We start from the raw sequence: 13,416 nt of genomic DNA on the forward strand, positions 1-13,416 counted from the left end.
TTATACTTATAAAAAACTGATTTGGCATGTCACAAAATGTTTTTATGGCGAGCTCATGTGAGCTCATCTGAAATTAATCAAATTTGATAAGGGTGTATGAGACTGTGCATACCCTGTTTTATAATTTTCCCATCATGATAACTAGCATGAGTTATCCATGTCTCTAATAAATAATAAAAATAAACATTAGTTATATTCATTAAAATGTATATTTTTAAGCAAAAAGAATAACATATTCATGGCATTTATATATTATATTATATATATTAATAAAAACAACTATAAATAAAAAATCTAGAAAGATTACTATACAATTTTATTTATACTTATTACTTACTATACTTATTAAATGCATGATAAATTTTGATAAAATCTAAGTATTACAAAATATATCACATTTTTGTTGATCACTTATTAAACATTTTAATTATGCTTAAAATAATTTTAGGCAGTTTTACATACTTTTAATACATATTTATAATTCATGTTAATAAAATTTTGTATCTATAAATTCAAGTAATGATAGAGATATAGAAAAGGTTTTTTAGCTTATAAGCTAGATATTTTATATTAATACATATTATGTAATATGATTAAAAATTTAAAAACGATGGAAACGATTGATTCAAATAATTTTCTATTGGTAAAGTATCTAGTTTGTTAATATTCGAATCCACAAAAAATGATGTTCCTTCAACAGTTCCTAATGATAATTCAGAATAATTTATATGATCATACAAATTTTGATCTGTATTTGAAATTCCATACTGAAGTTCTAAATCTTGATAATTTGTTAGATTCAATATTTCATTACAATTTATTTCAAATTGATCTACAAGATCATTCATTATTAATGTTTTTGGAGTAGTAACTTCTACAGTCACAATTTGTTCTGCATTAATATCTACTAATGAAAGAACCTGAGGGGCAAAATCTGTGTTTGATAATACATTTGTAAGTTCTAATGGCAATGGTGAATTTTCACATAAGTCATTAGAATTAAGCAATGTTTGTGCTTCCAAATATGAATCAGAATATTTGTTATTAATATCCACGTTTTGAAAAGTAACAGATTTGTCATCTGACAATAAGATTTTATTAGATCCTGCTTTCATTTTTAATTTTTTAGGTTTAAGCTTTTTTGGTTTCTCTGGTACTGGAACAAGATGACCATCTTCTGTTTTCATAAGTTTTACAACCTGTTGAATTTTTATTATATTTTAATTGTGCATCTTTGTTAAATTACATAAATGATTAAAAAGTAAAATATAAATGTAGAGTTAAATTCACCTTCTTTTTCTTCTCAAGTGTAATTCTATGACAAGTTTCCATATGACGAGAAAGATGATGGGATCTCTTGAAAGCAGTATTGCATTGCATACAAGCAAATGGCCGATATTGTTGATGAGATAATTTATGTCTTTTTAATAAACTATTTCGTTTAAATGCTTTACCACATTCTTCACATATAAATTGTCTTTCCTTATTGTGTATATAGAGAACATGATCATTAAGAATACTAACACTAGTAAAAGTTTTACCACATTGTTCACATACAACATTTCTTTGTTCTACATGTAATTGTCTATGTCTATCCAAGTCTGATTTCCTTGCACACTGAAATGTACAACCATATATATTGCATATAAATCTTTTTTCTTCTTTATGTATACGTCTAACATGTTGATCGAGAGCTCTTTGTGAAATTAATTTCTTAGAACAAATTAGGCATGTAAAAATGTCTCTTTGGAATATTTCCCTGTTTACTTTATTAAGATGTAATGTAGAATCTAAATGACGAGAATAATCATCCTTTTTTAAAAAAGTATGCCTGCAGTCAGTACAAAAGTAAATACCTATAAAATAGTAAGTTTTTATAAATTATGAATATATATTTTCTTATTCTATTTTTAAAAACTTACCGTTATTTGATATTTTATCATGATTCAATTTTGAAGAATGCACCATTTTATAATGTTCATGCACCTTCTTTTTGGAGGCAAAAGTGACATCACACTTTGGACATTTATAATTATCATGATTTTGGATATGAGCTATATATGTTTGTTCAATACTAAATGTTTGTAAACATCTTTTACACTTAAATTGTTTTCGTGTGCAATGATTTTCTTTGTGTTCCTTATCATCTTCTTCTGCTTTCAACATTTCTCCACAATCTGAACAAACTTTGCCATTTTCATAGTTGTGTTTTGCACGATGACGATTTAATAAAATACGTTTAGGAAAACTACGGGAACATACATCACAAGAATGTGGATATTTTGTTACTCTTTCACCATGTGAACGAAATAAGTGTATATCAAGGTGTTTACGCCTGGCAAATTTTGCACTGCAGTGAGAACAATTATTTTTTTGATGACCTTCCAGATGCCGATCTAAATGTCTTTTGTATCTAAATGTCATTGAACATTGACTACATGTTTTAACTTGTTTATTTAACATAACTAGATTATTGATTTTAATTTTACTCTGATTATTTGATGTTATAAATTTAGTTTCAGGATCATTATTTTCATCATTCAAATTTTCATTCTTAACTTCTAAGTTATACGATTTATCTTTAACTTGAGTAAAAACATTTTTCTCAAGTACAAAAGCCTTTTTTACTTTAACAGGAATATTGTTACTTTTTACATCTTCTGTATCAATTGCATTATTCATTTTTATTAATTTAATACTATTAGTATTCTTTTCATCTAAATGAGTTATAGATTCTGCAGATTCATTTTTCATTTTTAAATGATTTTGCTCTATGCATTTAAATCTCAATTCATTTTGAGAATTTGGTATATTTTGTAAAAAAATGTTTTCAATTTTTATAAAATCAAATTCGATACTATTTTTATAATCATTTTTGTTTTTCAATTGTGACTCAATGTTTGAATTATATATTGGTGTAGAAGATAAATGTATTCCTGAATCTTTAGTTAAAGGTTTATTTACACAATCTTGTAAATAATCAACGACATTAACTTCATTAATTTCTGAAGGAGATTTTTGTACTACCTGTAGTATTGAATTATCCTAATAAAAAAATGTTTAATCTATTATATTTATATTCATTATTAATTATTCCTTCCTTAATAAAATTATTTAATAAATTTACTGATTACAAATTATATTTCTATTTTCTAATAAAATATTGTTTGCTTAAGAAATTTTACCTGATCTTCAACTGAATGTTGTGATAATATTTTTGATTGTTGATATTTGATATCTGACATTGTTCAAATTATTTTAAACAATAATAATGAGCCCCGCATATGATATTTCGTATATTTGACAACTATAGGATAATTTTTAAGCCAAAACTAAAATTAATTAAACATTCCATGGTGTTTATAACATAATTGCACTTAAATATAACCTAAAAAAATTATAAATGAAAAAAATAATCTTAGTTTAAGTACATCTATTTACCTTATTGTATAATTCATAATTACATATAAATACATTTTTTTGTTTATAGTATTTTAATATGCACCGTGTTTTTTAAATTGACAATCATGGTCCATCGGACATAACGATTTTTATTGTACTATTATTCTCATTGATCTTTAAATACAAATCTATTAATTGTGGTATTTTTTAGAACACAATCGTTATACCGCTAAGAATTAAATGAGATATACGTGTATTAAAAATATATACATACTTATTTGTATATATATGAGCGTTATTATATTTCGTATACATATGTATTATATTTTAATTCAAAACTACGAATTATTAGCATTTGTATCTAATCTAGGGAAGATAATACTATAGAAATAAATTGAAATAAAATTAGTAGTACTAAATTTTTACATATTTTTTATTTATAGTATAAAGACGTAATAAAAATACATATAATTTATAAATACACGTACATATATAATTATATATAAATTTATTGTACTATTATTAGATATTATAACATATTTGATTTAAAAAATATATTACATTGTTGTTTAATTATTATAATTAGAAGCTTAGAAATACTTGAAATAATATATTAAAAAATTTACTACAATTTTTAATTCAGAAAAAAATTATAAATTAAAGTTTACTTAAAGATTAATTTTAGTTATTATTATTATTAAAACAAATAAGACATTTTTCCAAGAATAAACAAGCTTCAACTGATATTTCAAAAGCAGAAAGAGCTTTTTATGCTTAAAAAGTTTATTTAAAACATTAACCAATATAAAAGCAATTTAATAATTTGATTGTTTTTATATCTTTTTATCATTAAATGTTTTGATTTAATTATTTAAGATAGAGTACATATTTATAATCATTTTATCATAATATATATTATATTTCCCGCTAAATACATTTCACCTAATTAGTTTCAAGTCCTAGGAGATTTTAACTTGTGGCGGCATCTTTCAGCAAAATAATAATGTCAATATGAAAAGTTGTTAGAAAGATTTATTTAAAATAAATTAGTAATTATTTTTTATTAAAGACTGTTTTAACATTATACATACACACATAGTCAACAATTTTTATTTTTAAAGTATTATTCGAGAATAAGAATATCTTTTAATCTTTTGCTACAATTTTAACCTTTATAAATGTCAAATGTGGAGATGTAAAAGATTATTTAATCTAAATCACTAAGTGTAAACATTGTGTGTATAGGATTTTACGATATAATATAAATATTACTGTGCTATAAATAAAAATGGGTGAAACATCTGAAACACAGAATAAAGATATCGGTCCTGGAGTTATAACTGAACAAGAACGTGAATTGGCTCAAAATGCACTATCTGAATTTCAAAAAGGAGCATATGCTAACTGTCTGTCATATTTAAACAAATTAGAGACCTTAAGACCCAAAGACTTGAAAGTAATGCATAATAAAGTTGTGGTAGAATGTTACAAAAATGATTTAAAGAAAACAGAATTATTAAGAAAAAGTTTGAATGCAATATGTGGCCAAATGTCTACAATTGATTCCACTGAAACCATAGATGATATTGAGAAATGTGTTATGAGATACAATCAAGCAGTTTTATTATATCACACAAAACAATATAATGCTGCAATTCAAATTATGAATAGATTATTTGCTTTCATAGAACCTATGGGTAAGTAATAAGATAACAAATTTCATGATAGCTTTTAAGTTAATAATATAAAATCCTACAAATATGCATTTTTTTTTTTTTAGAGGAATCACTGGCACATAAAGTGTGCCTTCTTTTAATAGAATTACATATAGTAACGGAACAACCAGATGCAGCGTTATCTCTAATTAATTACATAGAAAGTCAACTTATATCCACAGATAATTCCAAAATTTCATCTGTTGACAAAGAAGGTATAATAAAATCCATAAAAGAACAGAAGGAACCAAAAAGAGAAGTTGATATAGTTACAGATGCATTTAAACTAAAATTATTAAAATGTAAAGCTAGAATATACCTTATGATGCATCAATTGAAATTATGTAAAAGGGAATGGAAGACATTAGTTTCTTTGGGTACACCTGTAGTAAGATATATTCTTAAAAATTACATTATTGTATTATGTGTTATATTTTGTATTTAATTTCTTTTACTTTCAGAATATATCAACTGTATTTTTAAAAGCTAATCTTGAGTATTTGAGAGGCAATTACAAGAAAGCCATTAAATTATTGAATTCTGTAACATCAGAGAATTTAGATTTTAAGTATGATGATTATATTACTATATTACACAATGGAAACATTTTTTTGTAATTGTAACTGTAATTGTAATTGTAATTGTAATTGTAACTGTTTTAATGTTTTTGGTTTTTAGGACTTGTGGAGAATCTTCTGCTGTGTTATATTACAATAATATGGCATGTTTACATCTTGCTATGGGTAAACCAAATTTAGCAAGTTTCTACTTACGAAAGGCTTTACATGAAAATAAATGTGCTCTAGAAAGCGTACAAGTAAAAGATAATGGTAATTATAATCAATTTTTACTCTATAGTCTTTTTATGTAAAAATATTGGAAATAATAATTTTAGAAATTTGTTTTTATATAGATCCTTTATCTTCACGACCACTGTGTACACTTGGTGGAAATAAACATTATGAATTAATGTATAGTCTTGGTGTATCACTTTTACATGCAGGACATGCATCGCTTGCTTTCGATTGTTTCATGGAAGCTGCACAAAAGCTTCATAATAATCCTAAATTATGGCTGAGAATTGCCGAGTGTTGTATTTATTGTCATAAACCGGTAAATATATATATTATATGTTAGATTGTTAGTTAGATCGTCACACAGTATTTCAAGAGAAACTAAATATCTTCTACCCTTTCGTTTGCTATTATACTATTTTTATTTATTATTTTTTCAGACAAATGAAGTTGATTTTAATATTCCAAAACGAAGAAAAGATCTAGTACAAAAAGTTGTTGGTACTGGAATTTATAGAAAGATTATTTTAGCTTCTTCTCTTTCCAAAGATATAAAGTATCATCCTGAAGGTTTTCCTTCCGCTATACCACAATTAACATTAGAATTCGCTTCTCTGTGTTTAAAGAATGCGTTATTTTTATTACCAAATAACAATGAACTTAATGTACCAATTACACCAATTACTGCTCCACAAACAGTACCTTTATCATTAACAGCCGGTCATAATTTAGGTATTTAATCTATGTATTTAAAAATGTAAATATTCATAAGTTTGATTGTTATATATATTTGTATAAAAAATATTTTAGGCTCTCAACATTCAACTTTAATGTCTCAAACTACTACCATTGAAGCGTTAAATTTAAAAATTAGCGTTCTGGCTGCAAGTGCTTATGTATGCTTATGTCTTGGTGATTATGTTATTGCACTTGAACATGCTAAAGCATTACTAAATACTAATAAATTACCTGGTGCATATAGAATGTTAGGAAATCTTTACGCAGCAGAAAGTTTGATATTTATGGACAAAATTAGCGAAGCCATTGAATATCTGAAACCGGAAAATATTCAAGATTTAAGTACTTCTGTACTTATTCCTGAAACTCAAGATAAAGATAAAGAAAAATCAGATGAGGTTATTTCAAAACCAATAAAAAGTGAGAATTTATTTAAATCATTTAATTCTTCTGTGAAATTATTAGTTATCATAATTTTATGTATAAACGGTTACTACATAAAATAATTACTAATTTTATAGTGTGGTATCCGACGACAGTTCCTACGGGTATTGCTGTACTTCGTTATAACTTAGCCGTAGCTTACGCAATTCGTGGTGAACTTGATAAGTCTGGAGAAACTTTAAAACAGGTAATTAAAAAACTTATGCCATTTATGTGTGCATATTTCTTACAAATTTATAAATGAATTACCTTAATAATATATACCTATTAATCGATGCTTCTAATAAATGTTTTAGGTTTGGATGTCAAAGGGCCCAGACTGTGATGTTCCTATACATGTAATAATGCTAGCTTTATATATAGAATTGCAATTAGGTAATAATAGTATTTTTGGTCATAAATAATATCACGCAAAATATAATTAACGATTTTTTTATGCAATAGGTCATGCGGATATTTCAAGATCAATAATAAAACAACATTGTCCACAGTATCGTTGACGGTAAATTTTATATTTATGTAAAGTTTTCTTTCTATAGCTGTAAATAAATGTATACCTTAAAAAATTACGGATTTCTCAAGTACGTCGTAAATAATTAATAAAATTTGTAAAATTTTTGTACCCTTTATATGTAAAATATGAATTAGCTTTATTTCCATAAGTATAATGAACAGTTTGTGTGGTAAAGAAACGATAGGATGTTTGTAAAATAAAATTTACTGTATTGAAAACAGTAATGTGTACATATATTAGAATACTTTAAAAATATTTTCTCAATACAAGAAAGTATATGATTTATCCCTTTTTAAATATCAATTATTTTATGTAATTAATATTTATATAATTTACAAATTCATCGTTTCATAATATTTTTCTAAAATTATTCTGTAATAAAATTTATATTTTAAACTTATTTAGAATCATTTTCATAGTAGAAATAATAAATATAATAAAGGTATACACTAGATAACATTCAAATATACAATGAAGAATAAAGATAACCCCTCGACATAGTTGTCAGAACAGATTTGTCTACGGACTCCAGTATTATCGCCATAAACATAAGAAGTGAATTGCCGGTAATGATTTCGCCAATTGTTATTGGAAGTTTACTGGATGGTATTGGGGGCCTCTGGCCTGTAATATGGTCATGGCCGTCTAGGCGAATCACCCCAGGGCCTTATACTGGACCTTACTCTGTCTGACTCACATAGTTCCAGTGGTTCTCCGCTGTTTATTATTCTACGTGATTTATCTCTTTTTTCCTATTGAATATACGTAATAAACATAAAAATAATCGCTTCTTGCAAGTGAATAATACGAATTTAAACATGAGTTTTTGATACTTAATGATAATTTCATATTGCGTTATAAAATCATATTGTAAATAATAAATATGTTAAATAAGTAATTTTAAGTTAAATAAGTATTTATTATTTACAATATGATTCCATAATTATATGTTCATATTAATATCTTCATAACAATTTTTGTAGTAATTGATTATCAAAGTAATTGTAAAGATATGAACGTATATGATCGTGATAAAAGATATACATATACGACCTCAATCAAAGAAGCTTCAACATGAGTAATCACAGTTAAACAATGAAAGAAGAATAAACAATTCAATTGCATCGCATTGAAGAACAATCACACTAAAGGTTTATCTGGAAATTTCAATGCTTCTTCGATTGAAGAAGGACAGCGGAAGGTCCTTAGTTGCAGGTGCGATATACATATTACGCGACTTCCTTTCGTAAATCGGTTTAAAGTAACATTGAGCTGATATTTTTCTCATTCCGCTTATAATTTCAATTCGCGATACACGATTACTTATCGTTATTAAGACTCGTTCATTTGTAAAAATATAATAGAAAATTATATTGTATAAAAATGAGCCAACAAATTTTTAAGAAATAAAATTAACAAAAATTACCAAAATTGATAGTTCTAACTTTCAAACAAAGAGTATAATTACATATCTTTGCGAAATATCGTGAAACATAGGTAGAAAATAATAAGGTTTTGATTAAAAAAAAAAAGACTAAGAATCGATTGAACTAGTAAACGATTCGGTGGTTGGTTATTCTTCACGTTACACAAGCAAGATACCATTTTAATCGGTATGCACAGTCTGGAAATCTGAACTGATCACGCGTGTCCATGGAGTCGAAGCGGACTTGATAAATTTAAAATAAAATTGATCCAACCATTTGGCGCGCTGCCCTGACCCAGTTCGAGTTCTGCTCCCGTCTCCAGTGAACAGAACAAGACGACGAACACCAAGAATCGCCTCAGGGAATCGCCGCCCTCTGCGCCGGAAAATCGTCGCGAACATTGGAGAACTGTAGGGTACCCTGCCGACTTCTGCGGTTTTCCAGATTTTTCTATCTCCGTTAATACTTGTTTGTACTTGCTATATTTATTGGAAAAATTTCATGCAAGTAAATCCTCTAACCATGAAATGACAATATTTCTAAAGATCGCTTAGTTTTTGCATAGTACTTTAATTAACGTAATAAATATTTTTTTAATTGTAAAAGAATCATCATATCCTTAATTAGTGCTAAAGCAAAGTTCTTAATATTATAGTCATAAATCATATTAGTAGGTATATAATTATTTTGCATCTATCTGTACTTTTCTGCGAGCTAATACCTAAGTTTACAAGTTAACAAAAATTAACATTCTTTATTTAGACAAATAGCGATAGTTTATCAGATGATCGACCCTTTTTAACTAAGAACGTGTAAAAATAAGTTGATGACACAGATTGATTAAGATTCGTTTACTTTGTATCTTAATTTAGATCTCAAGTTACGAAATAAACGACTCGCTTGCTATGACGTTTAACTGCACGAAACGTTGGTGAAAAATAGATCTACCAAATTAATAATATAATGATTCAACATTTTTAGGATTAATTCTGTAATTATTTAGATACTTGATTACGTAACTTATGAATTTCCGTAATAAGATGTATACTGAGAATAAGAAAGTTGTATCAGTTATTGGGATTATTAATTAACGTGATTTCTTAGTGGTAATGAATAATAGCAAACGCATTGATAAAAGGAAAATGAGGATCACGTGAATAAGACTATCTATACTGAAATTTTCATGAACGTTCTTTTACGTCGAATACCTTAAAGGTTAAGAACGATGAAGACGCACGATATCCTATTACATTTTTTGCTTCACTTGATCTTTAAAATATATCTTTTATATATCGCAGGCTGGTAAAGAAAGATGACACGTAAAAGCAAGCCGTGGTATTAAGTAATCGGTCAATAAAAATGAGGTGTTTCTAAGAAGATAGCAAATTCTAGGCATTATCTTGATATTTACCAGACTTATACTTCTTAAATGTACAATTATTTTATTACTAATTTGTTTGTAATTCAAATAGTCAAGTATCTTAGACAGAACTAATGGTAGAATATTGGATGTTTGAAGAAGGTATAAAATCTAATAGAAACTTGGTTTAATTTTTTATTTGGCTTCCACCTCTATCTTTTCATCTTTCATTGGATTTTATTTATTCGATTACATTGTATATATACTATATACGTCGAACGATACGTCTAGTTCGCGAAGCAATTTATTGTCTTTTTTATTGTATAATTTTATTTAACTAAACATCTATTTAAAATTTCACAAAATGTCTCAATTCTTTTCAAACATATTATTAAATACTAATATATTAATTCTTATTAACACATGTTACTTTTTTTATGTACCTTGTCCCATTACGTAATCAACATATAAATCATTCGTTAGGCATACTATCTGTTATATCAACTATAATAAATGACGAATGTGTCGAAAGTATGATATTTTGTATATTTTATGAACAACATGACAGAAAGTGGTTACATAGGTTAAATCAGCATGTCGTCCGAATAATGATTACTAATTCTTAGGACAATGAGTGACGCATTTTCATGAAATACGAGATCTTGACACCGTCCCGTTTTTTTTAAGAATTGAAATTGAGAGTTTGTGAGCAAGAACGGACCTTGCTGAATTGTTCAAAATTTTTAAATTACCGAGATCAGCAAGGACATATGTAAGAGAGAAAAGATCGTTCTCGTATCTAAGATCCTTCCTCCAGGCTTCAGTAGGTCGGCGATTATAAATGTTCGCGTCCTGGTTTCTCTCGAAACAACAAAATAATTACAGACAATTAATCTGCAACGCGACATTCGCTGACAATTGTAAAAGGAACGTTGTCATGGTAATCGAAAAATTCATTAGATAATGATGGGCAAAATTCTTGTTCTCGTTCAGATTTTTTATTCTATATTCTGTATTCGTTATTTATTTATTAAATAATTATTTTGTAAACGATATATTTTAGAATTAAACATTACTTTCAAGATTTTTTATTTTAATGACGTTCGATGACGTTCGAAGAGGGCGACAATATGCGGAATTGGGAAAAATAAAAAGTTCCTAGCTAATAAATTCGCAATTTTCGATACGATCGATAAACGATCGATATTTGTGTAATGTTCAAGAGGACAGGAAAACTACGTTTAGTGGAAAAACCAAACAGAGACTGCTTTATTTATTTTGAAGTTGGTATTCTATATCAAATATACATGTAAAATTTCTTTACTATTTTTAAATTGCTTTCCTATGACAAAAAGATAAAAATATGATTTATACATATATTATGTTCCTTCCTTATAATCAATCAATTCCTTATAATATTGAATAACAGGTAACTGAGATTTTAGCAATTTTATTTTGTACATAGTTCCTATTTGTTGTTTTCGTTTACATTTTGAAGTGTACCGATATATATTATATTCCTGTAACGTGGTTGTATCTTACCAACAATGATAATTTATTTTTAGAGTAACAAGTAATAATATTGTTACGTGAAGTTATTTCATATAATAATATATGACATAATACTTTAAGGCTATTATTATTCATGCCATTCATTCTCTATAGTGGCCTTAGGCGATAGAACGTTTGACGAATATCCCTGGGCGAATATTTCCAGGTACGATTGATCGAAACAGCCAGGAAATATCGTTTTACTTTCATCTATCATTATATAGAATGAGTAATAACCAAGTTTCAGAGATTAATTATCAATTTCAATGCACGGAGTATGTAAAATTACATCTATTAATTTTATGATCATTTTTAAATCGATACAAAATGTACTTATTTTAATGTATCGTATCCTAATGATGTAAAAATGTTTATATATAGGTGATTGAACATTTATAAGTATCAGAACATAAATAATAATTGTATTTGTACAACGGAAGAACCAGCGTATGCTTGTAGAGGGAAATCTGACGATGAATAAGAACACTGTACTATTTTCACTGTAATATGCATATTTGGTCGTTAAAAATATTGTTCCCGCCGGGTCTCTGCATTCTACTTATGTTACTAGTCTTTTAAAAGGTTCTCTTTTGAAATATCCCCTCAGGGTTGAATACACGAAGCACGCATTGGATACTAAATACATCTGCTCATACGGTGAATTTGGATGAGATTGATCGTAGAATTCCAATGTTCTAATTGGATAATTAGGAATTACTGTACAATTTATTAAGTTTGAAAATAATATCTCAGAATTTCATTAATAATACGATGGGAAAGCTGCATGTAATTTTGATAGAAGATCATAGAGAACTTACAGAAGCCAGTGCTAAATCAAGACTTAGAAACAATTAGTAGATTACTTAATTTTACATAAAAATTACACGCAATAGCAAACAAGATGAATATTAGTTGAAAATCTAATAAAGAATATTATCATCGCTAATAGAACGTGACAAACGGTTGTACAACACGTAATTATACTTGTCTTATAATCTCACAAAAGATAGCGAACGTGTAATCATTATCGTGTATATGTATATGAGCTAACCAACAACGATCTGAAAGAATGAGCGCTGCTTGAACAATCTACACTCTGAAAGGTTCGGACCGACAACTTACGCAATATACGAAGCCATACCTAAGAGGGTTATATAGTGTAGCTCTAAATACTTTTACGTAAATCTTAATCCAATTTCTTTTTTCGCGATGGTATTCACATCCTCGGCCCGTTCCTTTTGCTTCTTGAAAAAACGAACGTAAGATTAAAAGAATTTGTTTTAAGAATTACTTGCTCTATATTTTATCGTAATTGCGTAATTATTTTATTGTTACAGAAATTTATCATAGCAATTATGATTCTAGATTATAATATAATTATGAGCCACAGTAGGTATAAAAAAAGTTACATGATTGCTGCGATTACATATGTATGTATTCATAACTGACTCGAACTATTAATTAGATTCCG

At 27.0% G+C, this 13,416-nt stretch overlaps 2 protein-coding genes across 7 annotated transcripts; one reads left to right on the top strand and one right to left on the bottom strand.

Annotated features, from left to right (window-relative positions):
- Positions 1–190: 190 nt before the first annotated feature.
- Positions 191–3,761, bottom strand: LOC117153384 (uncharacterized). Of its 6 annotated transcripts, none has more exons than XM_076621782.1 (5): positions 3,677–3,761; positions 3,186–3,388; positions 1,923–3,045; positions 1,291–1,856; positions 191–1,199 (listed from the first exon to the last, which is right to left on the bottom strand). In XM_076621782.1, the coding sequence occupies exons 2-5, from the start codon at positions 3,243–3,245 to the stop codon at positions 594–596; spliced, it is 2,355 nt and encodes a 784-aa protein (XP_076477897.1). In that variant the 5' UTR covers positions 3,246–3,388; positions 3,677–3,761; the 3' UTR covers positions 191–593. The 6 variants fall into 6 exon arrangements, with proteins under 6 accessions (XP_076477897.1, XP_033183277.2, XP_076477886.1 ...); XM_033327386.2 differs by lacking the exon at positions 3,677–3,761 and adding an exon at positions 3,475–3,661; XM_076621771.1 differs by lacking the exon at positions 3,677–3,761 and adding an exon at positions 3,465–3,661.
- Positions 3,762–4,400: 639 nt separating this feature from the next.
- On the top strand, positions 4,401–7,674 carry Not10 (CCR4-NOT transcription complex subunit 10). The gene is made up of 10 exons (XM_033327379.2): positions 4,401–5,099; positions 5,183–5,505; positions 5,579–5,685; positions 5,796–5,947; positions 6,031–6,230; positions 6,352–6,643; positions 6,722–7,069; positions 7,171–7,280; positions 7,390–7,468; positions 7,538–7,674. Exons 1-10 carry the CDS (start codon positions 4,691–4,693, stop codon positions 7,591–7,593), a joined length of 2,076 nt encoding a protein of 691 aa, XP_033183270.1. The 5' UTR covers positions 4,401–4,690; the 3' UTR covers positions 7,594–7,674.
- The last annotated feature ends 5,742 nt before the right edge of the window (positions 7,675–13,416 follow it).

Source organism: Bombus vancouverensis, chromosome 1 (genome assembly GCF_051014615.1).
Source record: "Bombus vancouverensis nearcticus chromosome 1, iyBomVanc1_principal, whole genome shotgun sequence".
In the NCBI taxonomy this organism is placed as follows: Eukaryota; Metazoa; Arthropoda; class Insecta; order Hymenoptera; family Apidae; genus Bombus; species Bombus vancouverensis.